Source organism: Pelophylax lessonae (genome assembly GCF_965119305.1).
Source record: "Pelophylax lessonae genome assembly, chromosome: 10".
Taxonomy (NCBI): Eukaryota; Metazoa; Chordata; class Amphibia; order Anura; family Ranidae; genus Pelophylax; species Pelophylax lessonae.
The window spans coordinates 39,173,426-39,198,368 of NC_138777.1; the positions used below are offsets into that span (position 1 = coordinate 39,173,426).

Consider the following 24,943-nt stretch of genomic DNA (forward strand, 5'->3'; position numbering starts at 1 on the left):
GGGGTTAAGGCCAGGCAGAGGTACGAAATAAATAGGAGTGACGTGACCGATCAAGCACGCTCTCCGTGGAAGTCCTCTGACGAAACGCGTTAGGGCAGTGACTTGCGCGGTCACCCAGGCAACAGTACGCTGTATGACAGCTGAGATCGGGAACTTCTGGGACGCTGACGAGCGGGCGGGAGACCGGTAAGTGACCGGCAGAGTCCGTAGTGCCTACTACTGTGGTTACATGCTGTGTTTCTATGTACTTGATGTGAGTGTAATGGGTGAGGGGGGGATGTTTTAATAAAAGGTGCATGTTTTATCAAGCAATACTGCTCTATGTGCATTCTTTACTCCCTCCTATGCACTGCACCATTGAGGAGATGGCAGCAGGATTTTGGCTATTTTGAAAGTCCGGACGTGATAAATTATCTTACAGGCTCTTTTAACAGAGATATCTGGTAAGCGTGCTTATTTGGGTGTTTCACACGTGGTGAGGTGGAGGGACCTATTGAATATCCGTGTTCTATACTGGAAGTATACCCCCCACGGAAACCCCGCATGGAGTTCTGTTTATGATGGACTGTTTTATCTTGGACTATATTTATTTATATTTTATATATATTTTATATGTGTGACTTATGTGAGACACTTTATCATATTTATTCAGACTAATGAGTTTTAGTCACAGCGCTGCTTGTGCATATTTTATCTTTAAATAATACGCACCTTATTTATTATTGATTTTAAATATTTAGGCGGCAGCTTCGTTAGTTATTTGTGTGTATGCAGAGCGCTGGGTGATTGAGCTTTAAGCGTGTCTTGGTGCTCAGTCCTTTTATTAACATAATAAACTTACAGAGGTATTAACCTTTCCCTATCCTACTCTTTTCAAATCTGAAAAAATCATCGGCTTTTGATATACCGGATTTCTCGGCCTATAACACGCACGGCGTATAACACGCACCTCAATTTTAGGAGGGAAATTTTAGGAAAAAAGCTTAAATTTGAAATAAACAGCTTTGAACTCAGAACCTTTTTGTTAAATCAAATGCAGCCTCACCAGTGCCCATGAATGCAGCCTCATCAGCGCAGTGTCCATAAATGCAGCCTTGCCAGTGCAGTGTCCTGTAGTGCTGTATCGCCAGTGCCATTGCACAGAGTGGGGGGCAGGCTGTGCCGGGTCGAGGAGAAGGGAGGACGAGTGGCTGCATCATCTGAAGTCCCGGCGCCTATAATAGACATCACAAGTGCCGACTCTGGGCCACTGTGCTGTCTATCATCGGAGGCGGGACTTCCTATGACAGCGACCGCTCGTCCTTCCTTCTGCTTGGCCCGGCCCGAACCGTCCCCCTCTACCTCTCAGCGCTGCTTGGCCTTTTTTTCAAATATATCGGCATATAACACGTACTGCTGTTTTGCCCTCCATTTTTAGGAGGAAAAAGTGCGTGTTATACGCTGATATATACGGTACTTTCAAGTACTGTATATATAAAGGCAAAACTTTTAAAAAAAAGTTTTGAATAGGGGGGGGAGATTAGAGTGTTTGTCATTTTTTATTGCTGTTTGTGCCCCCGTTTAGGAGATTCACTTTCTTTATTTGTCCTGTTCATCATTATCACTGAAAGTGAAAGAAAATCCCAATTTTTGGGTTGTCCCCAGAAAATTAACTGAGGAGAAATCCTCCAATGAGGACACTTGTTCTGGTGACCTGGGAAGCCCCAAGGGATTCCTTTAATTTGCAGGGATTTCCTCCCACTTCCTATTTGGCTATTGGACAGGAAGTGAAGGGAAATTCCTCCAATGGGACACAGATGGCAAAAAAGTAAACTAACAGGGGTTATAATTCTCCCTTATCCAAATCGCTATCCAAAATGAAAAGAAAAAGTTTTGTCTATAGTTCTACTTTAACCTTTCCCAACCTTACTCTATTCAAATCTGAAAAAAGTGTTGGCTTTAGATATAATTTAAATTATAACTAAAGGCAAAACTTTTTTAACCACTTAAGCCCCGGAAGATTTTACCCCCTTCCTGACCAGGGCCTATTTTGCGATTTGGCACTGCATGACTTTAATGGACAATTGCGCGGTCGTGCGACGCTGTACCTAAATGAATTTGACGTCCTTTTTTTCCCACAAACAGAGCTTTCTTTTGGTGGTATTTGATCACCTGTGCGATTTTTTTATCATGTGCTATAAACAAAAAAAAAGCGTAAATTTGCAAAAATAACAATATTTTTCACATTTTTTTATATGAAATTCCCCCCCCCAAAAAAATGTAAAAATCAAAATTTTTTAACATTTTAGGCCAATTTGTTTTATGCTACATATGTTTGGTTAAAAAAATTGCAAAAAGCGTATTTTGATTGGTTTGCACAAAAGTTATTGCGTTTACTAACTAAGGGAAAGATTTTTGTCATTTTTGTTGTTTTTTTTTTAACGAGTAATTTAAACTGCAATTTTTTTTGCGGGACTGCGACATTGCGGCGGACAGATCGGACCCTTGACTGACATTTTTGACACTTTTGGGGTTACCAGTGACATTACTGCAATAATCAGTGCTATACATATTCACTGTTACTGTAAAAATGACACTGGCAGTGAAGGAGTTAACTTTATTGGAGAGGGAGGGGTTAAGTGTGTCCCTAGGGGCGTGTTTCTAACTGTGATTGGCTGTGGCTACTAGTGTAAGAACAGAGATCAACGGTCCTACATAGCAGAACCGTTTGATCTCCATTCTTACACAGGGAAGAATGACAGGCGGCTTTGTTTACATTAGCCGCCTGCCTTTCTTCCGGTGTAATGGAAGATCGCGAGTGACCTGCGGACATCCGGTCCGCCGGGCACAAATGCGGGGGGGGGTCCGTGACCGCGCGGGAGCGGGAGCGCGCCTCAGGCGGCACGCGCTCGCTCCCTGGACCCTCACAGGCTAGCGACGTAGACCTACTACGTCGCTTTGCCTGTGAGGGGCTGACTGCCGACGTAAATCGTCGTGCAGCGGTCGGCAAGCGGTTAATAGGTTTGAATAGTCGGGGGAAGGATTAGTATGCTTCTCAGTTTTTATTGCTGTCTGTGCTCCTGTTTAGGAGAATCACCCTCTCTATTTGTCCTGTTTACCATTATCATTGAAAGTTAAATTAAAAGTAAAAGAAAATCCCACATTTTGGGATGCCCCTAGAAAAGTAGTAGAGGGGAAATCTTCCAACAGGGACACTAGTTCTGGTGACCTGGGGGCAGGGATGCCCCAAGACATTGTGCTGCCTGGGTCCATGAATGAAATGCTGCCCCCCCCCCCCCCAAAAAAAAATCACACCCACCAAAAGGCCCCCACATCCATTATTTTATATAAATATAACCTTTAGAAAATATCATGTATACTGTTATCTTCTTCCATAACCCACCCCCAGACCGGTCCACCAAACACGCACTGACTGTCATCCTCAGTCCTCCTGTCTGTGTCTGCAGTGCCCACCGCCCTAGAAGACCCAGCCTGCCCTACGTGAGATGGAGTGCGCTGATATCTGACGTCATTGCTCACACCATGATCACGTGAGGGACATTCCCCAGAGGAGACACTCTGCCTCCTCAGACTCATCAGTTTGCACTACAGATGGCGGTATGAGATGGGGAAATGCCACCCGTAACCCACCGCAAACTGTTGACACAAAACTGCTGTAAAAAAAATAATCTTGGGAGTCAATTTGCTGCCCCCCTCCAAGTGCTGCCTGGGTCCAATGGACCCAGTGGGACCCATGGTAGGGCCGGCTCTGCCTGGGGGTCCCCAAACATGTCTCTTAATTTGCAGGGAATTCCTGTCACTTCCTGTTTGGCTATGAGACAGGAAATGATGAGAAATCTCCGCAATGGGACACAGATGGCAAAAAAAAAAAAATCTGACACGGGTTATAACTCTGCCTTCAACACAAATGAATATTTGGCGACGTATATAGATGATTGCTATCTCAGAACACTTGTCACAACAAACTTCAAAATAATTCTTAAAGTAGAAACATATATTTCAAGATAAATGTGGACGCACATTTCTGTGTGAAAATATCACAAATGCTATATTTAACCACTTGCCGACCGCCGCCCGACTATATACGGCGGCGGTCAGCCCCTCCCAGGCAAAGTGACTTACCGGTACGTCACTAGCCTGGGAGCGAATAGGGGGCGAGTGCGCGCTGCCAGAGGCACGCTCCCGCCCCCGCTCGTAACCGAAGAAGCCGGCGCGTGTGACCGGCGGACCCGATGTCCGCCGGTCACTCGCGATCATCGGGTAGAGAGGGAGAAAGGCAGGCGGCTAATGTAAACAAAGCCGCCTGTCATTCTCCCCTGTGTAAAAGCACAGATCACTCGGTCCTGCTATGTAGGACCGTTGATCTGTGCTGTTACACACACAGCCACATCCAATGACAGTAAGAATCACGCCCCTAGGGACACACTTAACCCCTCCCTCTCCAATAAAGTTAACCCCTTCCCTCCCAGTGTCATTTTTACAGTAACAGTGCATATTTATAGCACTGATTACTGTAGTAATGTCACTGGTACCCCCAAAAGTGTCAAAAATGTCAGTCAAGGGTCCGATCTGTCCACTGCAATGTCGCAGTACCGAAAAAAAAAATTGCAGATCGCCGCCATTACTCGTTAAAAAAAAAAACAACAAAAACGACAAAAATCTTTCCCTTAGAAATACGCTTATTGTGATTTTTTTTTTACCAAACATAGGTAGCAGAAAACAAATTGGCCAAAAATTTAAAAAAAATTTGATTTTGACATTTTTTTTGGGGGGGGGGGGTAATTTCATATAAAAAAATGTGAAAAATATTGTTATTTTTGCAAAATTGTCGCTATTTTTTTGTTTATAGCGCATGATCAAAAAATCGCACAGGTGATCAAATACCACCAAAAGAAAGCTCTGTTTGTGGGAAAAAAAGGACGTCAAATTCATTTGGGTACAGCGTCACACTACCACGCAATTGTCCGTTAAAGTCACGCAGTGCCGAATCGCAAAATACCCCCTGGTCAGGAAGGGGGTAAAATCTTCCGGGGCTTAAGTGGTTAAAGGGGGTCTTTAATAACTGAATATTTTTGTTCTGTATATTATTGTCATTATTATAAAAAAATGTCAAATTTCATATCACTGTATGTTTTTTTTCCCATCACACTATGAATGTGGGTCACCTAGAAAAAGAACATGTCCACTTGGCAGCAGAATGTTTAATTTACACGGAGTCTGTCTAGGGACTTTTATTATAAGTGAAGACTACACTCTGCACCGTCTAAAAGGAGTACCTGGATTTCAGGATACATGGCAATTCTGCTGCTTCCTGTTAAGAGGCATTCTACAATACTTAGTTTTTCCTGCACAGTTACAATGTGGGACCTCACATTCTCAGCATCTCCATAACATAAGGGAAGGTGTTCTGTAGTCCAGCAGGGAACTCAGGTAGGCCCCTTTCACATGGGCGCACCGCCCGACGGAGTCCGTTCTGCTCAGCGGGGGATCGATCCACCGATCTCCGCTAAGCAGGCGGATGACAGCTCCGTCTCCGCTCTGTGTGCAGAGACGGAGCTGTCAGATCCCCGCTGTCCTCTATGGGGAGATCGGATGAGAACGGACCGCCTGTCCGTTCTCATCCGATCCCATCCGAATTATCCAGGCGGATGGAAAATAGGGTTTCCATTCGTCTGGATTTCACGGACAGGATCGGATCGGAAAGCAGTGGGTGCCAGCGGAGATGTCTCTGCTGACACCCTCTGCCCCATAGGGATGCATAGAGCATCTGATCAGATCCGCCTGAAAAACTGACAGGGGCCATAGGATTGATTACATTATTTGGGATTCACTGAAGCAGAAGCAGGGTTGTCTGTTTACAACAGGTAATTAGGAACTTGCTGGATTTCTGGCAGAGTCAACAGGTAGTTTTTCTGTACTTGCAGTATTTTTAACCACTTTACGTCCGCTCACATTGCTGCTACTGCAGCAATGTGGCTCGTTATCGTCCAGCGACGTAGACCTACGTCGCTGGACTCCTCCCCACGTGGGCGGCGCGCGCGCGCCGCCGGAGGCTCGCGCGCGCCGCCGGAGGCTCGCTCCCGCTGTGTTCAGTCACAGAGGGAGTCGGGCCAGGGGAGAAGCAGCGGCTCGTCGTCGGGGAAGCGAGTGTGGAGATCCGCCCGCTTGTGTAAACAAAGTGGGCGGATCTCCTAAGTGACAGGCAGGGTCAGATTGCGGGGTTCAGCATAGCTGTCCTTGTGTCACTCAGTCACCTCCCCCCACACACGTTAGTAAGCACCAGGCATACATTAACCCCTCCCTCTCCAATAAAATTAACCCCTTCCCTGCCAGTGTCATTTTTACAGTAACAGTGCATATTTATAGCACTGATTACTGCAGTAATGTCACTGGTACCCCCAAAAGTGTCAAAAATGTCAGTCAAGGGTCCGATCTGTCCGTCGCAATGTCGCAGTCCCGCAAAAAAAATCGCAGATCGCCGCCAATACTCGTTAAAAAAAAAAACACCAAAAATGACAGAAATCTTTCCCTTAGTTAGTAAACGCAATAACTTTTGCGCAAACCAATCAAAATACGCTTATTGCGATTTTTTTTCCCAAAAATATGTGGCAGAAAAAAAATTGGCCAAAAATGATAAAAAATTTTGATTTTTACATTTTTTTGGGGGGAATTTCATATAAAAAAATGTGAAAAATATTGTTATTTTTTCAAAATTTTCACTCTTTTTTTGTTTATAGCGCAAAAAGTAAAAATCACACAGGTGATCAAATACCACCAAAAGAAAGCTATGTTTGTGGGGGAAAAAGGACGTAAATTTCGTTTGGGTACGGCGTTGCATGACCGCGCAATTGTCCGTTAAATTCGCACAGTGCCAAATCGCAAAAAGTGGCCTGGACTTAAGACAGCAAAATCCTCCGGTGGTAAAGTGGTTAAAGAGACAAACCACCAAAAAGTGCACATGCATTATAGAGATGTACTAAAATATATATATTTTTTTGATCATACAGGAGAAAATGTTAAAAACAGCTAATGAGACATTTACCAAACATTCATTGGTAGGTAATTGCTGTCATTTACAACACATGCACCAGGAAGAATCACCTGGGGTGAATGTTTGGTAAATGTCAGGTTTAATACCCATTGTTTAAAAATCCAAAATCTATCTTTTTGCATGTCTGGCATTTTGCCTTAATGCAACACAATTTTCTTAAAGCCCAACTCTGGGCATATAAAAAATTAGCAAGGGTTAATAGCTCATTTTATTTAGGGATTAGGACAAACAGTTTTACTTACCCGAACCTGCGCCCCCCTGGCAGGCGGTGCTCCCCCACAATCCGGTGGTGGACTGTCCCTTGGCATCCTCCAGACTATGGACCCTGCTCTGGTCCTGATGAAGTCAGGACTCTAGACCAGTGGAGCATGGGTGTACAGACACTGTGGCTACCAGTCTGGCTGCAGGAGGCAGCGGAGGATCAGGTAAGTACATTTCCTTTTATTTTTTTCCCTAATTAGCAATTAACCCTTGCAGTGTGGACACAGTTGATCATTTTACATTTGCCCAGAGTTTAGCTTAAACCAAAGACTTTGTGACTCAGTTACAGAGATTCTTTACTCGAAGATTAAGCCAGAACTTCTTGTTGCAGGCTGACAATATTAAGCCTCGTACACACGCAACGATTATCGGCCGACCGATCGCCCGTCTTTTGTCCAAGTTGTGTTTTGTTGGTTGAAATGTGCTCTAGACTGCACACGAATTTTTTCGGCCAACAAAAATCAACTTCAGAAGTGATGTCATGTGCTGGTTTACTTTCCATGTGTTTTTCCTTCTCTGAGCATGCCCAGTCTTGCTCATCAGATTTTTGTCTGCCGAAATCTGTACTGACTGACTGAAAATCGGCCGTTGTGTTGACGGCCAACAAAAATGTTATAGCCTGCACACAAGATTTTATTCGGCCGAAAAGTCGGAGTCGGTTGTCGAAAGCATCATACTAACAATCCGAAAATCGGCCGATCGGACGTTGGCCGAAAATTCACGGCCAACTATCGACGCGTGTGTACGGGGCTTTAGGTCACGACTTAGCAATTAGCAACAGTATTGTCAGCCTGCTGTGCTCACTCCTTTATTGGCCATTGGGCTGCTTATTAGGTCTTCATGAGGCATGCATGAACATGATAGGCAACCTATGGTCAACTGAAGGAGCGTACACGGAAAGCTGACAAAGCTGCTAGTAATTGCAAAGCGTTATTAGCCGGAAGAAGAAGCACATTTACTGGTAGGATCTATGGGTAAGAAAGAGAGTCACAAATAAAGATTTTCCAAAAAAAAATGTATATATTGAGATACAATACCAAACATACTGAAAAGTAGATTTTGGGTTTACGTAGACTCTTAAGCTTTCCAAAAATGTAAACATTTCTGTGACAGCAAACTGACCCCTATGTGAAAGTGCCGGTCTCATCCCTAGGGCTGTACACATAGAAAGACACATTTTGTACCTTGGTAAATGGTTGGCTTGGCTTTAGTATTAATAATCTTCAACAATTGTAGGCTACGAAATACATATGTACATATTGACACAAGAGAAAAGGTCTCGGCACATGCTGAACCTCTGTGTTTACAAAAGCACCTGCAGGATCCATGTAAAATGATGCGACCGAGGGTGCCCATTCACTGACATTTAAGTCATAGTTGCCAGCTGTCTGTAAACACAAACATATATGTATATTGTATGAAGAGTAAATATGAATATGTTAAAAGTATGATGTGTACAGCATCTCTTGTATGTTTGGTAGCGTGTAGAGGGTGCTCAGAAGAGGCACTTGCCTGGTTAACAGGAAAGTTTGGGAAGTAAATGCCCGTACACACGATAAAAAAATCTGTAGGGAAAATTCATCCGACGACCGATCTGCCGATTATCGGATTGTTAGTGCCGGTTCACACTTCTGCGATGCGGGAACGCTGCGATGGTTCCCGCATCGCATCCGCACCTCTAGCAGTTCACACTGCCATATGCAATACGCAGGGGTGTCAATTAAATGTTAACGACACCCCCAGTTTAATCGCATATCGCAGTGCGATCTGACAGTTCGCACAGGATCGGATCGCACAAGTGTGAACCACTGTGCGATACGATCCTGATGGGGCTCAAAAAATGCCTCATGTGCGTGTTTGGTGCGGATACAGTGCAAATTCAGCCATACAAAGTGTATGGCTGAACTCGCATCCGCACATGAGATCGCATGTAATGAAGGAGCAGTGCGCTCCGATATTACATGCGATCTCGCAAACCGCACTAGTGTGAACCGGCACTAAGTATGGTGCTTTCGACAGCCAACTCCAACTTTTCGGCTGACAAAATCCTGGTGTGCAGGCTATAAAATTTTTGTTGTCCGTAATACAACGTCCGATTTTCGTCTCATTAGTACAGATTTCGACAGAAAAAAATCTTAAGAGCAAGACTAGGCATGCTCAGAGAGAAAGAACACATACAAAGCAATCCAACACATGACATCACTTCTGAAGTAGAATTCTGTAGTACGGGAAAATTCGTATGAAAATAACCTTTTAACTTTCCACATCAGACTACCATGCCACAAAAAACGGACGACAGATCATTCGATAATCTGATCGTGTGTACGGGACTTGCCGACCGCCGCAGTCGGCAGTCAGCCCCTCACAGGCAGAGCGACGTAGGGCAACGTCGCTAGCCTGTGAGGGTCTAGGGAGCGAGCGCGCGCCGCCGGAGGCGCGCGGTCACGGACCCCCCGCGTGCGTGACCGGCGGACCCGATGTCTGCCGGTCACTCGCGATCGTCCGTTAGAGCGGGAGAAAGGCAGGCGGCTAATGTAAGCAAGCCGCCTGTCATTCTCCCCTGTGTATGAATGGTGATCATACGGTTCTACTATGTAGGACTGTTAATCACTGTTCATACACCTCAAGCCACAGCCAATCACAGTTAGAATCACACCCCTAGGGACACACATAACCCCTCCCTCTCAAAAAAAGTTAACCCCTTCACTACCAGTGTCATTTTACAGTAACAGTGCATAAGTATAGCACTGATTACTGCAGTAATGTCACTGGTAACCCCAAAAGTGTCAAAAATGTCAGTCAAGGGTCCGATCTGTCCGCCGCAATGTCGCAGTACCGCAAAAAAAATCGCAGATCGCCGCCATTACGCGTTAAAAAAAAAACAACAAAAATGACAAAAATCTTTCCCTTATTTAGTAAACGCAATAACTTTTGCGCAAACCAATCAAAATACGCTTTTTGCTATTTTTTTTTACCAAACATATGTAGCAGAAAACAAATTGGCCTAAAATGTTAAAAAATTTTGAATTTTACAATTTTTTTTGGGAATCTCATATAAAAAAATGTGAAAAAATATTGTTATTTTTGCAAAATTTAAGCTCTTTTTTTGTTTATAGCGCATGATCAAAAAATCGCACAGGTGATCAAATACCACCAAAAGAAAGCTCTGTTTGTGGGAAAAAAAAGGACGTCAAATTCGTTTGGGTACATAGTCGCACGGCCGCGCAATTGTCCGTTAAAGTCACGCAGTGCCGAATCGCAAAATAGGCCCTGGTCAGGAAGGGGGTAAAATCTTCCGGGGCTTAAGTGGTTAAGAAACAACTGGTTCATACACGGTGGCCAAATGATAATTGGATTATTTTATTCCACTAGTACAAGACAATCTATTTGTAGGAGAGAGGGACATTCTTCATCGAAAGGGCACTTGGGATAATCAAATACAAAGTGTTTTTTTAACCTTTTCATTACAAGTTCTAACGGAACATGGAGGGGATTGAAGTCTGTCCTTTTCTTATTTTTACAAATCTGACATTATAATGAAAGGCAGTGAACAAACCATAATGAATATAAGATTTACAACCTGTCTCCTTCCTTGTGTAGACTTTCTAGGTTTCCTTTGTACCCAAATAAACATACTACAATTTTCCATATTACCATGGCACTGTAAACTGAGATGTGTCTACTGTTCTTTGACAACAGGCACAGACAACTTTGTATTGTGTATTCTGTATTCCTTTTAGCTATGACACACACCTCAAGCATTTGCACAGACAATGCAGAAATAAAAAGGTTAGTCTCATTTGCTGCACCTGTCAATTTTTATTTATTTTTTTAAATTAGTGAACAACCTGGGCATTGGAATCAGATATTCTAAGGCCCCTTTCACACAGGCGGACCGTTCAGATCCGCCTGTTCGTTTTTTTGGCGGATCTGAACGGTCCCCCCATGCATCCCTATGGGGCATCGGATGTCAACGGAGACATGTCCGTTGACATCCGACCCAATCCGATCCGTCAAATCTGGACGGATGGAAACCCTATTTTCCATCCCTATTTTCCATCCGTCCAGCAGATCGGATCGGATGGGATCGGATGAGAACGGACCGACGGTCTGTTCCCATCCGATTTCCCCCATAGAGATGCATGGGGAACTGACAGCTGTGTCTCCGCACACAGCGCGGAGACACAGCTGTCATCCTTCTGCTCAGCGGGGGATTGGCGGCTCGATCCCCCGCTGAGAAAAGCGGAGTCAGTTTGACGGACATAGTGTGTGAAAGGAGCCTAATGCCCCGTACCCACGTTCCGATAATCGTACAACTAATGTTTCGCAAATTGTTGCATGTTACAAAAATCGAAACCAACTCTGCGTACAAACCATCAGATTTTCTTCGTACGATTCACTGACCAAGTGTATTTTTCATAGCTACGTATCGGAAGCGATGTCATATACGTCTGACCCCGGCATCGTGCAACGTCATTTGACTATTTCCGATCATGAGTGGTATTTTTCAATCGATTTTTAGTGTACGCATACTGTACTGATGAAACTATTATCGTTCGATAAGCTGTCGCATGACAGAAGTTTTCCTGTTTGTCCCTTCGGATTTTGTTGGACCAACTGTCGTGATCGGCTGTCGAAAGCTGTGTACTAACGATCAGATTATCGCCCGATCAGGTTTGTCGTACGATTATTGGAACATGTGTACGGGGCATTAGGGTCATGGAAAATGTCACTAGATACACTGGCTCCAGTTTGGGACTTTTCTTAGAAACAGGACAAGACCCCAGAGTTTATAATCCAAACACATATACAGTAAACCCACGTTATATTGCGGTTCAGTTTTCGCGGTCTCTGTATTTTGCTTTTTTTTTCTGTAAGACTTATTAATATTGTTTTATTAATTAAATCATCGTTAAATATTTTTGTGTTTTCCATTGCTCTTGCTCTGTCTCTCAGTTTCTTTTATGAGTTTAAGGCCCCATTCACACTGGGGCGATCCGACTTCCAGGGGCGACCTCCGAGGTCGCGGTGCGAGCAGCGCGCCGCGACCTCGGAGCGGCCGGCACGGACTTCATAACATTGAAGTCTATGACGGTCGCTCCGGGTCGCCCCAAAGAAGCTCCGGACCCTTTTTCTAAGTCGGAGCGACTTGTGTCGCTCCTATTAGAACGGGTCCGCAGCTTTCCTATGGAAGGCGACCTACGGTGACCTGTGAGGCGACCAGGTCGCCTCACCGGTCGCCCCAGTGTGAACGGGGACTTAATGTGTTTCTATTGTTTTAAAAGTGTGTTTAAAGACCTTAAAATGCTTTACAAGTACAGAGAAAGTTATAAAAACATGCCTAGGGTGTATTTAAATAGGGTATCTCTATTTTGCAGATTTTCACTTATTGTGGGTGAGTCTGGAACGTAACCCCCGCAATGGAGGGGGTTTACTGTAATCCAATGAGAGTGCCAAACCAGGAATCCAATGTTTTTAATAAAAACATTGATTCATAGCAGAAAAAAATACAACGTGTTTCAGGGGCCAAATGGACATCCCCTTCATCAGGGCTGTGATCAAAGCTGGATACACACTATACAACTTTTGTTGTCAGATTTCCTTTAGATTTACCTTTTCTATGTAGTGCAAGGGCCTGCCTGATTGCATACAAATTGAACTAGTTTAGGTTTGACCTCATATTATATGGTTTTGGTAAGTCTGAAGGAAAAAATCTAAAGAAAATTGTATAGTGTGTATGGCCCATTACTGCTTGGAACAGTTTCAGGAGGGCAGGTTAAGATAGTGTTAGTGAATACAGCAAAGGTTTGTATGTACTGTACATTTTTGAGAAAGGAAGAGATGAGCTTTAAAAAGCCGGGACCAGAGACAGACAACACTGCTTTCCGGATATGGTGGAACTACAGGTCCCACCGTGACTGCCTTTGTAATGTATTCAGCTGTGGTATTTCAGCTGCTTTGGGGACCTTTTATGTAAATTTCAACAGTGGAACACAGTATAACAAATGGGAGCCTCAGGGCAATTATTCAAAATGCAGGTGCCTGGCATAGATTTACCATTACATTCTAACAATCCAGACATTAGTAGACTTGACTTGCTGCTTTAAATAAATGCTCTTTTATTGGTGACAAATTGCCTTTAAAACTTTTTTTTTTTTTTAAATCAAGAAGATGTTTTATTGATAAGTTACACACAATTACATACATTGTCATCGTAAGCACAAAGAAAAATAATACAGAACCCAACCGGGTAACCGGGTAAGAAAGTATTCCAAAACCAGCATTACCATACAAACTTGTGTTTAGACAAAAATATGAACATTAAGAGCCGGTTCACACTGAGGCGACACGACTCCTTACTACTTCGGGGGCGACTTGTGCATTACATTGCACCACAACTTTGGAGCGACTTGCAGGGACTTCACATAATGGAAGTCTATGCAAGTCGCTCCGAGGTCGCCCCGAAATAGTACAGGACCCTTTTTCTAATTGTGTCGCTCCTATTAAAACGGGTCCTGTAGCGGTCAATGGACCGCGAGGGAGCGCGACTTGTCAGGCTGACAAGTCGTCTGACAAGTCGTGCTAATGTGAACCGGCACTAATACCCATAGCGACATTGAACCTGTGCCCTACCGCCCCTAAGGGCTTAATTCAACAAGCGCTCCAGTACCATGTCCGTCTGTGTCATTCCCGGTGTATCTAACCATCCACCCCAAATTTTAAGAAATTCAGAAGGGGAACCCCTATGCTGATAGATACACTTTTCCATACGAAAGTTATTGCCCATGCCTTTAAAACGTAAACTTTTAGCATTAGCAGTAGTTTCCTTGGAGAAATGCATGAACAAGCACGTGGCCCTAAAGGGGTTAAAGCTATTACAGAATGAAATCCCTAAGGGGCTATTAAGCAGCTGGAGAAAATGCTGCGCTCAGCTCTGATATTATGATATACAATGCGGTGACATATGTTACATAAAGTTAGCAACTTACCAGTGTGTCAGGTTGGATGTAGCCAATGTCTTCAATAGCCTTGATGTTGATAATGTGTATGCCTTTCTCTGCGTCTGTTGTGGCATGGTACTTCTCGTTCTCCCTCATCATCTGCTGTAAAGTACCTCCAGGATCGCAGGCAGTTAGCTGGTCTGCAAGAGACAAGAACACATCCAGCTGAGGCAGAGTGATCTGAGCCTGTCTCTCCCACGCCTCTAAAAAACCTGCTTTCCTCAAGCTCAGCCTCTCTCTAGTCATCCTATTTGCTCTGCCCAGCAGCATTTGTCAAACAGAGTCCCCTTAGGGATCCATTGTCAAAGTGTATTACTCAGCAAAGAGCTAATTAAATCACACGTTTGTTTAGTAAAGGGTGTATGCAGCCAACGCGCCTTCCTTCAAACGTCAAAAGTTTCCTTCAGGGTGGGAAACTTTTGTGCCAGGTCCAGGACACCTTTTTTTGTGTTGAGCTAATATCCCGGTAAACATTGCTACCAAAATCCTTCTTGCTGGCCATGAACTATGTGATTTCCACTAGGATGGAAGATATTTGTGCATCACCTATGTACAATATAGCCCGGAATAATGAGCACAAAGAAAATCTTTAGATTTGGTCACAGGAATAAAGAGAAGTATGTTTCCCTAAAGTTGACTATGACCCTGAGTTGTTAGTCATGATTTATCACAGATTTGCAATAGGTTAAAGAGTTTGGATAGTGACATCAATTCTCTGTTACTTTCATTGCTATCATGTCACCGCTGATAATCTTCGTCAGGACTGTGCTGTCATGTCATGCTACTGTGTTATGTTGCATACCCTTAAATAAAGAGTGTAAAAAAAGAGAAGTGTTTAAAAAAAATAAACATTTATACTCACCTTGGCGGATACAGAATTGATCTGATGCTGCACAGGTACACTTTTTAGACCCCCCAGACACTAATCCAAAGAAATCTAATTTTTTTTTTTCAAGAATTTTTTCAATAATTGGCTCTCTATCAAAAACGACAATTTTTAAGAACTTTTTTTTGTGTGATTGAGCATGACCCAGAAACATCATATTCTGATTGGCCAAATACAAAGTCGTACAAAGTCGTCTTTGAACGCATTAGTCATCTTTGAACAAAACGCGTTAGGTGGAACGCACGTCGTGACGTCATACGGGCCTGAGTGGAATGCATACCGGTACTTCCGCTCTCCACTCGTTGCTCAGCGTGTATGACGGTCCTGTTTTGTTTGTTATCACGGATTTCACTGATTTTATGGATTTCTCACCACGCTTATCTCACTGGACTGTATTTGTTTGAACTTGGAAGTGTTTTTTCCCACCTGTTTTTTATCACCTCACCGGGACTGTATTTAAGATTTTATCCATTCATTTGGAGTGTACGGGGTGTGTGCAATTTTATATATAAAAATATTTTTCAAAACAATACTGCACTATCCGGCTCTTATTTTCTTGCCCACACCTGGGATTGGAGGTGATCTGCAGGGGGATTTTATCCCAAGGAAGTGCACTGTGGCTGGAGGATACACATCTAAAGTCGTAGCCTATTCGTAGTGGAGTGATACTACAGAGGGGCGCCTTCCATCCCCAGGGAGAGTCTATTAGAACCTAGGAAAGGTTCCTTTCAAGCATGATCGGTCCTAGTGCCGTAAGGTACATAGGACCCACACCGTCTGGTGAGTTGGCAATTTATACATTTCTACAACGAAGGGATTATTTAAGGAAAAAGGAAGAAGCACTTGGCACTTTATTTTTGAATTAATTTTGGACTGTTCACATATTAAATTTTTCACATTTTTATATATTTATCACTATTCACTTTGAGGGGTGGATTACATATATAATTTTTTTCCAGAAGGATATTGATTGTTGTTTATTTATAGGGTATGCACATTGATTTATTGAATTATTTATATGTATTCTATGAATTGTGTTTAATAAGGTTATAATCTTCCACCTGGTTTACATTGAGCAAGCGCTATACGTTATCACATTTTGTGATCACATCTCTTTTCACATTAGCACTCGCACCTTTATATAGCAGCTGCATTTAATATTTAACACTTAGCACTTTAATTTAATTTATTTATTTACTAAGTTATTAATTAAAATCACACAGGGTCTCCCTATAGACCCTCCTCCTTTGGCGCGTGAAATATACACTGTATATTTTTTCTTCTCAGTACAAAGTCGTCTATCATACAAGTCGCGCTGAATACGCGCAAAGTCGCGCTGAAGTCGTGCTGAAAGTCGCGCTAACAAGTCGTCCCTTATGAGGCGACTTAGAGGTCGCGGCAGTGTGAACCGGCATACTAAATTCTTCTAATCCAGTTCCACACCTTCTGAAATAATCTGTTCTTACACTGCCTATACCAGCTTCTTACTTACCTCTGTAGTGGTGATATGTCCTTGCAATGTTTAATCAACCTCAGATGAAAAATCCTCTTTGGTGCCATCTGATCCAATGCACTGAACCCTCATAAGTCCTACTCTGGTTTGGAGGATTTTTTCTTGGAGGAGGAGCAAACATTCCAAAGATGTGGTGCTGGTACAAGGGTAAATAAAAATCTGGGATGTAGGGTGTTAATGTAGGATTTTCTAGGAAGAGGGATGGGGTGGGGTGGAATAGAAGAGTTTAAACCCAGGTCCCATTTTATGTTCATGTGCCCATTAAAGTAAATAGGCCGTCAATGCACCAGAATGGTCCAAAAATTTGACATACATAATTTTCAACGCAGTACACCAGAACCAATGGTAGTGTGTTAACATTCCTTGTGGTGCGCTGCAACACATGTCTATTGAAAGTGCGTTGGTTTAATGCAATGGGGTGCCATTGATTGGGGGAGTGAGTGGCTGCAATGTAACCCAGTCTAGCTCTGTTGCATTGTAATGTACCTTCCACCTAACACTGTAAAAAGGAGAAGCGTACAAGGATAACATCATTAATGAGCTACTCTTTATTGTCCTCCTCCAGCCGTGTGTCTTCTATCAGTCAGTCAGTTCAGTCAGTCAGTTCAGTCAGTCAGTCAGTTCAGTCAGTCAGTTAAGTCAGGTCAGTCAGTCAGTCAGTCAGTCAGTTCAGTCAGTCAGTTCAGTCAGGTCAGTCATTCAGTCAGTCAGTTAAGTCAGGTCAGTCAGTCAGTTCAGTCAGTCAGTCAGTTCAGTCAGTCAGTCAGTTCAGTCAGTCAGTCAGGTCAGTCAGCATGCGACACAGTCCCCCCCCCCCCCCCCGTCTGCCTCCTTACCTCCTCCTTCCTCCTGTCTTATCCAGGGAGTACTGGATGGCTGAGTAAGCCGCTGTCCTCCTCCAGCCGTGTGTCTTCTGCCTCTTCCTGGCCACTGGCCAGTAAGATTGCTTCTCCTTTTGGCCAATTGGGAAAGGGGTCTCACAATCCTCTTCCTGATTGGCTGGGAGGAGAGCCAGTGTGACAATATTCATTCACTATTGTCATACAGCTGGGTGGTCTCAGGGCACAGTGCTCTACACCCCGAGCCCACCCCTTTTTGAAGCCTATTAGAGCCTCTGGCTCTAATCACATGCTTAAAAAAAATCCCCTTTTGGAATCCATGCATCCGGCGCCCTGCATGTAGATTAGGGGGCCGGGCGCATTGATAGGGGGGGCGGCACCCCTGCTCCCCCAATGGAGGGGCTGCCCCTGGTGCATGTGATCAGCACAGGGCCAATCAGCACTGTCCAGACAGAGGGTTAGTGGTCCTGCAGCCTCATAGGACAGTCAGAGTAGAATAAAAAAATCCTCCTACAAGTTTTAACCAGACACTGATAGAAGTCATGAGTCATATACTGCTGAGGAGAAAAGGGTATTTAGCAGTTTATATTTACTAAAATAATTGCATTTCCATGTTCTGTGTACTGTGGGAGATAAGATATAGTGACTGCAGGCTCCTGTGTTTAGGAACACTTCAACCCATACATGGAACCATACTCATACTTCCCAACTTTTTCAGATGGGAATAAGCCCCCCTTAAAGGACAACGATGCAAAAAATAATGGGTACACCTACAAGTGTTTTTTTTTTTTTTAACCACTGCTATTACTTTATATTGGTTTTTGGAATTTACAGATGCAGCAGTTTGTATTGTTTGTAATTGTATGAAAAGTGTAAAACACTTTTGGATAAATACTATCCCTGAAGAAGCCCAATCTGATTGGGCAAAACATGTCAGTTTCCATGTCATCATGCAAGGGACATCACCACGCCTGGTGGCTTTCCCGGCTTTCACACAATCTGTGGACTTCCTCACAGCCCAAGCCCCCTATGCCTTTGTGGGCCATTTTCATCAGTGAAGGGCTCTGGAGATCCTTGCAGTGAGAGTGGCACCCCCATACTGCCACATGGTGAGTGGTGGAGGTATTGCAGTGTTCCTGTGTTTTCCTTGCTGATGCTGTGGATGGTGGCTGGGTGAGGTCTTTCGAGGTCTGGGTGAGCCGTGGTCAGAACCTATCTTGTGCATTTCCTCTCTTGATGTCTCATGTCTATCAGGCTGGGCTGCGTAGATTTCTGTTTATTTAGCATTGTACTAATGGACACTACTGAATGTCTTGTACTCAGGATACTGCAGTGACTGTCACAGTCTCACTTACATTGAGTCTACTGGAATAGTCTCATTGCCAAGTTGACTCCAGCTGCATTACATTGTTTATTACAATTGTCCTTAATGACTTTTTGTATTTTACTATTTGCATGTGTGCTGGGATCATTGTGCCCCCCCTTGGCTGAGGTTCAGGTGGCGACTGCCTGGCATGGGAGTGATGTCTGGTTAATTACTAGGTGGTTCCCACCGCTTATACCCCAGTAGCCTGGACGCCAAGCACTTCTTTATTCCATCCAGTAGACCATTTGTTGTGAATGTATGCAGGCTGGATGAGCAGCTGCTGTGGTAACTAGACAATGTTGTTGTCAGGGTTACCTGATTCGAGGCCAAGGTGCTGAGAGGGCTCCCCTTGCGGCTCAGTGCGGCACACCCCTGGAGATGGTACAGAGGGTGTGGCGCCCCAAGTGGCACGGGTTACCAGCTTCAGGCAGGTAGGTAAAACCAGGAGCAAACTGAGAGTGAACTGAAGCAGGCTAGAACCACAGCAGGGTAGGAGTCTTCAAGGGCTCTGGAGCAGGCGGGCTACCTTGTGCCAAGGAATAGTCTCTGGTAGCGGAGACAGGAACTGGCCAAGGTCTGGGACTGGAGCAGGCAGCGGGAACCGTGGTACAAGCTGAGGTCATGCACAGGAGACAACCAGAATAGCCGAGGTCTTGAAGCAAGCCGGGGTCATACACGGTAGGTAACAGAAGCATGGTCAGTGGAAGAAGCCAAGGGTCAAACCAGGAGCAGGAGATCAAACCGGATCAGGAACAAGTCGAGGTCACAACAGGGAGTCCAAACAGGAAGCTGAGAGATAATCCAGCAATGAGTCTGATTCTATGGCCACCTTTTATAGGCCAGCAGAGGGCAGTGTCAATTGAGGCAGGAGCGACCATTGCTATTATTGGCAATGTTGCCAGTTCTCCTATGGCCATTTCCCTGACGGGCCAGAAGAGGGCTGTGTCGATTGAGCCAGGAGCGTCCATTGCTATTACTGGCAATGTTGCCAGTTCTCCTACGGCCATTTCCCTGACAGTTGTCTTTTTATATTTAAGTGTGGTGGTGGATTGTGGTTTTTTTAGCCATCCTTTTTTTTTTTTTTTTTATTAATGGATTTTTATACATATTTTTCTCAACAAAGGCTTATACTACTTATGCTGCATGGTCCCATTTATAACTTTCCGTTTGGGCTGTCCTTAGCCCCATTTTTTCGGTTCATGTGTTTGAGTTATTGGGATCACACCTACTCATTTTATAGTGAGTCGGCAGTGGGGTGGCTTGATGTGATATTTTTGGTTATAGCCCCATCATTTTTTGAGATGATACGAAGTGAGGCCCTTGGTGGAACTTTTTTTATCCTTTTAGTGGGTGCGTAAACATACTGCATTGGCCAAATGTGCATTGGACCAAAATCAGCCGATTGCCTAGTACACACAGGCCAAATGCTGGGAGACATCGGCCGGTTCAATAAAAAACATCTGACATTCGGCCCGTGTGTATGTCAGCCGGTCAGATAGAAGCCGGCCGGCCGTTTGGCCGGCTTCTGTCGGATGAGCATGCTGGAAAACCAGCAGCTGACCAACTCCTGATCAGTGCTCTCAGCTAATGGCTGGGCATCCCCCTGTCAGAACACAACAGCTCAGAGGGGAGATCGCTGTACTAATGTCAGACTGTTAGTACAGCTGCTCTGACCAGAGCTGTCAGTTTTATTAGTACATTATTAGTGTGTACCAGGCTTAGTTCTGTGGGTACTGTTACACCTGCTGCTCTCTGGTTTATGATGTTGTCTTAACAGGCTGCCATTGTTACATAGTCAGCGTCTGCAGAATGAAAATAAATGTTCATACAGAGGCGATGAATGATATGTGATACATTTATTTTGTTCACATCCTCTTTTCTGTCCCTAGAGATTTTGAGAATCTGAGGCATAAATATGTTGTAACCAAAACTTCAGGGGTTAAGGAGCGAGCTAAAGAAAGCCATCTTACAAAGAGCAGCAATAAATAGAAAAAACAAACATTAAAATAGAAAAACATCCAACTGCTTCCTGGGATATCCATTCATTTCATTCACAGAATGCCTAAAGTGTATATACAACCAAAACTGTTTTCTTAACTTCTGATAGAGTAGGGAAGGGTTAGAACTCTTGGCAGGTGTTTACTTCAACCTGAGGCTCTATTAGCATGATGTAGGCTGCATTCACCCCAAAGTATTTTGGCACTGTGGACAGAAAGACACATTTCTGGAATTGCGTGGAAAAACGGGGCAAAATGCACATTGCCCTTGTGGTGCTATCATTATTATGGCACCCCAAAGGCGGGTATCAATCTACATTTTGTCGCATTACAAATCATGTGAAAACACGCCTGGCTCCATGCCAAAAAAAGGTAAGTGAGCTACTTTGGTGATTTTGTCACGCGTAGGGCAGCCCATTCAAGTGAATGGGCTGCTCCATGATGTTGCGTGAGAAACGCATTAAAAACGCTGTAAAAAAGCAATGCGGGGCATCGCTCAGGTGTGAATGCAGCCTTACTCTCACTATGGCACCTCAGCCCCAGTAAAGTCCTTATATAAAGATATAATCAGTTTTGTAAAACGATTTTTATAATATTCAGTGTGTTTCCTTTTGTAATTTTATTGTAGAAAATACCTTATTTACAGCGCCGCCGGGCGCTCACATGACCCACAGGAGATCTTCTTCTCTCCTCCCGGCTGACATCAGCAGCCCCTCCCTCGGTAGTGCTCAGAGCAGGGAAAAAGAGCTCCGGCGGATCACGTGAGCGCCCCCGGCGCTGTAGATAAGGTATTTTCGACAATAAAGTTACAAAAGTAGACTCACTGGGCATTACGTATATATACTTTTTATAAAGTTACAAAAAGAGACTCACTGGACATTATATAATCTTTTAATGAAGTTACAAAAGGACACTCACTGGACATTATATAATCGTTTTACAAAATGGATTATATATTTTTACAATGACTTTAACTGAGGTTAATTTTTGGGATTAAAGATGTCATAATTAGGGTTGAGCGAACACCTAGATGTCCGTGTTCGACGGGTTCGGCCGAACTTTAAAAAAAAGTCCGGGTCCGTGTCCCGGACTTTTACCGAACTTTTCCCGGACACCGAACCCCATTGAAGTCAATGGGGACCCGAACTTTAAGGCACTAAAACACCAAAGGAAAGGGCTAGAGTGCTGCAAATGGCAGCAAAACGTAATTAAGAGCATGGCAAGTGCTCTGCAAACAAATGTGGATAGGGAAATAACTTAAAACAACAAAAAAAAACAGAAAAATAAAACAATGTTCTTCTTCATCTCTGAAGGACGAGGCCCATATGGAGTAGGAGGGAGGTTAAGGTGGTGGTGGATGTGGCGGTGACATAGGCGTGCGCACAGGGTGTGCTGGGTGTGCCTGGGCACACCCTAATCACCTAGGGCACATAGCATTGCCAGTGAGGAGATGGGAAAGATCTCCCTGGGACCTGCTCTGCTCTATTTCTCCTTGCCTACAGGTACATGGCCCCGATACATTACTCTCCCTGCTGGCAAACACATGCATGTGTATTTCAACTTTGGGGTGCACACCTTAATGCAATAGGCTGCGCACACCTATGGGCGGTGTAGGTGGAAGCGGCGGTGGAGGAGGACCAGGGCCGGATTAACAGCATCATGGGCTTGGTGCTGAGGATTTTGAAGGGCCTTAGGGCCGTGCCTTGCCATGCACCCAGAGGAGGAAGGGTGCAGCCATGCATGCCTAATTCAACATGGGATGCTGTCTCTGAAGCCCATAAACACATCCATGCATCGCCAACTGTCCCTCCTTGTCCGGCCTTCACGCTGTGTGGGGAGGTTCTGAGGGTGCTGCCTGGGGAAGCGAGCATAGAAGCCAGACTTCTGTGTTTACAAGTGACAGAAGAGCGGTAACAGTGAATATGGCCAACCCGGGGCCTATATAAAAGGTAGGGGCCTGGAGCTGCAGCTCCAATAGCCCCTACATTAATCTGGCCCTGAGGAGGAGGACGAGGTAGCCAACACTGCTTCTTTTCACAAATTTTAAATGAGGGTACACCCCAAAAGAGTGAGAAAGAGCAAAAATGGAACAATGGGTGGGTAAGGTCGGTATCCATTGCTATTCTGCATAAGGTACGGAAAAGTCCCGTGGGATCCATGCCTGGTTCATTTTAATGAACGTGAGCTTGTCCACATTGTCTCTGGACAGGCGGCTGCGCTTGTCTGTTATAACGCCCCCAGCCGTGCTAAATACCCGTTCAGATAATACACTGGCTGCAGGGCACGCCAGCACCTCCAAGGCGTAAAGGGCAAGCTCAGGCCATGTGCCCAATTTGGAGACCCAGAAGTTGAAGGGGGCAGACCCGTCATTCACTACATGTAGGCGTGTGCACACATACTGCTCCACCATGTTGGTAAAATGCTGCCTCCTGCTAAGACGTTCCATCTGAGCTGCTGGTGCTGCTGTTTGTTGTGGCGTGCTGACAAAGCTTTTCCACATTTCGGCCATGCTAACCCTGCCTTCTGAGGTGCTGGCGGTGCCCTGGTTGCGTTGGCGACCTCCTCCTCCTCCTCCTCTGCCTTGTGCTTCCACTGTGGCCCCGCTGTCAGATGGGAATGCCAGCAGCATGGCGTCTACCAGCGTGCGCTTGTACTCGCGCATCTTGCGATCGCGCTCCAGTGAGTGAATTAAGGACGGTACGTTGTCCTTGTAACGGGGATCCACCAGCGTGGCCACCCAGTAATCAGCACAAGTTAGAATGTGGGCAACTCGGCGGTCGTTGTGGAGACACTGCAGCATGTAATCGCTCATGTGTGCCAGGCTGCCCAGAGGCAACGAAAGGCTGTCCTCTGTGGGAGGTGTATGGTCCGTGTCCTCTGTATCCCCCCAGCCACGCACCAGTGATGGCCATGAGCTGGCCTGGGTGCCACCCTGCTGTGAACATGGTTCCATCTCCTCCTCCAGCTCCTCCTCCTCCTCATCCTCCTCATCCTCCAGAACTGTGCCCCTGCTGGACAATTGCGTCCCTGGCGTTTGCGTGTGCAGGAACCCACCCTCGGAGCCCCTTGCGAATGACTGCCCTGAAAGCCTTGGAAATGTTACCTCTTCATCCTCCTCCTCCTCCTCATCCTGTGCCACATCCTCTTCCATCATCGCCCGAATTGTTTTTTCAAGGAGGCATAGAAGTGGGATAGTTAAGCTGAGAACGGCGTCATTGCCACTGGCCATGTTGGTGGAGTACTCAAAACAGCGCAACAAGGCACACAGGTCTCGCATGGAGGCCCAGTTAAATTAAATAGCGGAATAGAAAATATGATCCAAAAAAAGTGTATGTATATCACACGTACACAACCACACTAGGCCCCAATTACTATTGTTTGTACCCCTAAAAGGCTAGATGAGGAGTAGGGGGGGTATGGAACAGGCAGCACCCTCAAACCTTCAGAAGTATGAGATGAACCCCAACAACTTGGAAAGGTGGATCTCTCTCACACGTACCGACACAGACTATCCCGCAATTCAATTGATCCTCAAAGGTTTTTATTGAATAGCGGAATAGGAAATATGATCAAAAAAAGTGTATGTATCTCGCACGTACACAACCACACTAGGCCCCAATTACTATTGTTTGTACCCCTAAAAGGCTAGATGAGGAGTAGGGGGGGTATGGAACAGGCAGCACCCTCAAACCTTCAGAAGTATGAGATGAACCCCAACAACTTGGAAAGGTGGATCTCTCTCACACGTACCGACACAGACTATCCCGCAATTCAATTGATCCTCAAAGGTTTTTATTGAATAGCGGAATAGGAAATATGATCAAAAAAAGTGTATGTATCTCGCACGTACACAACCACACTAGGCCCCAATTACTATTGTTTGTACCCCTAAAAGGCTAGGAGTAGGGGGAGTATGGAACAGGCAGCACCCTCAAACCTTCAGAAGTATGAGATGAACCCCAACAACTTGGAAAGGTGGATCTCTCTCACACGTACCAACACAGACTATCCCCCAATTTAACTGATCCC

General features: G+C 44.8%; 1 protein-coding gene across 3 annotated transcripts in view; it reads right to left on the bottom strand.

Annotated features, from left to right (window-relative positions):
* The window catches only part of ANO1 (anoctamin 1), a 375,121-nt gene that overhangs the window by 230,819 nt on the left and 119,359 nt on the right, over positions 1–24,943 (bottom strand). For all 3 annotated transcript variants that reach the window (XM_082270065.1, XM_082270063.1, XM_082270064.1), the window contains one exon: positions 14,302–14,453. In XM_082270065.1, the coding sequence (XP_082126191.1) occupies positions 14,302–14,453 (152 nt within the window). The remainder of the gene's footprint in view (positions 1–14,301; positions 14,454–24,943) is intronic.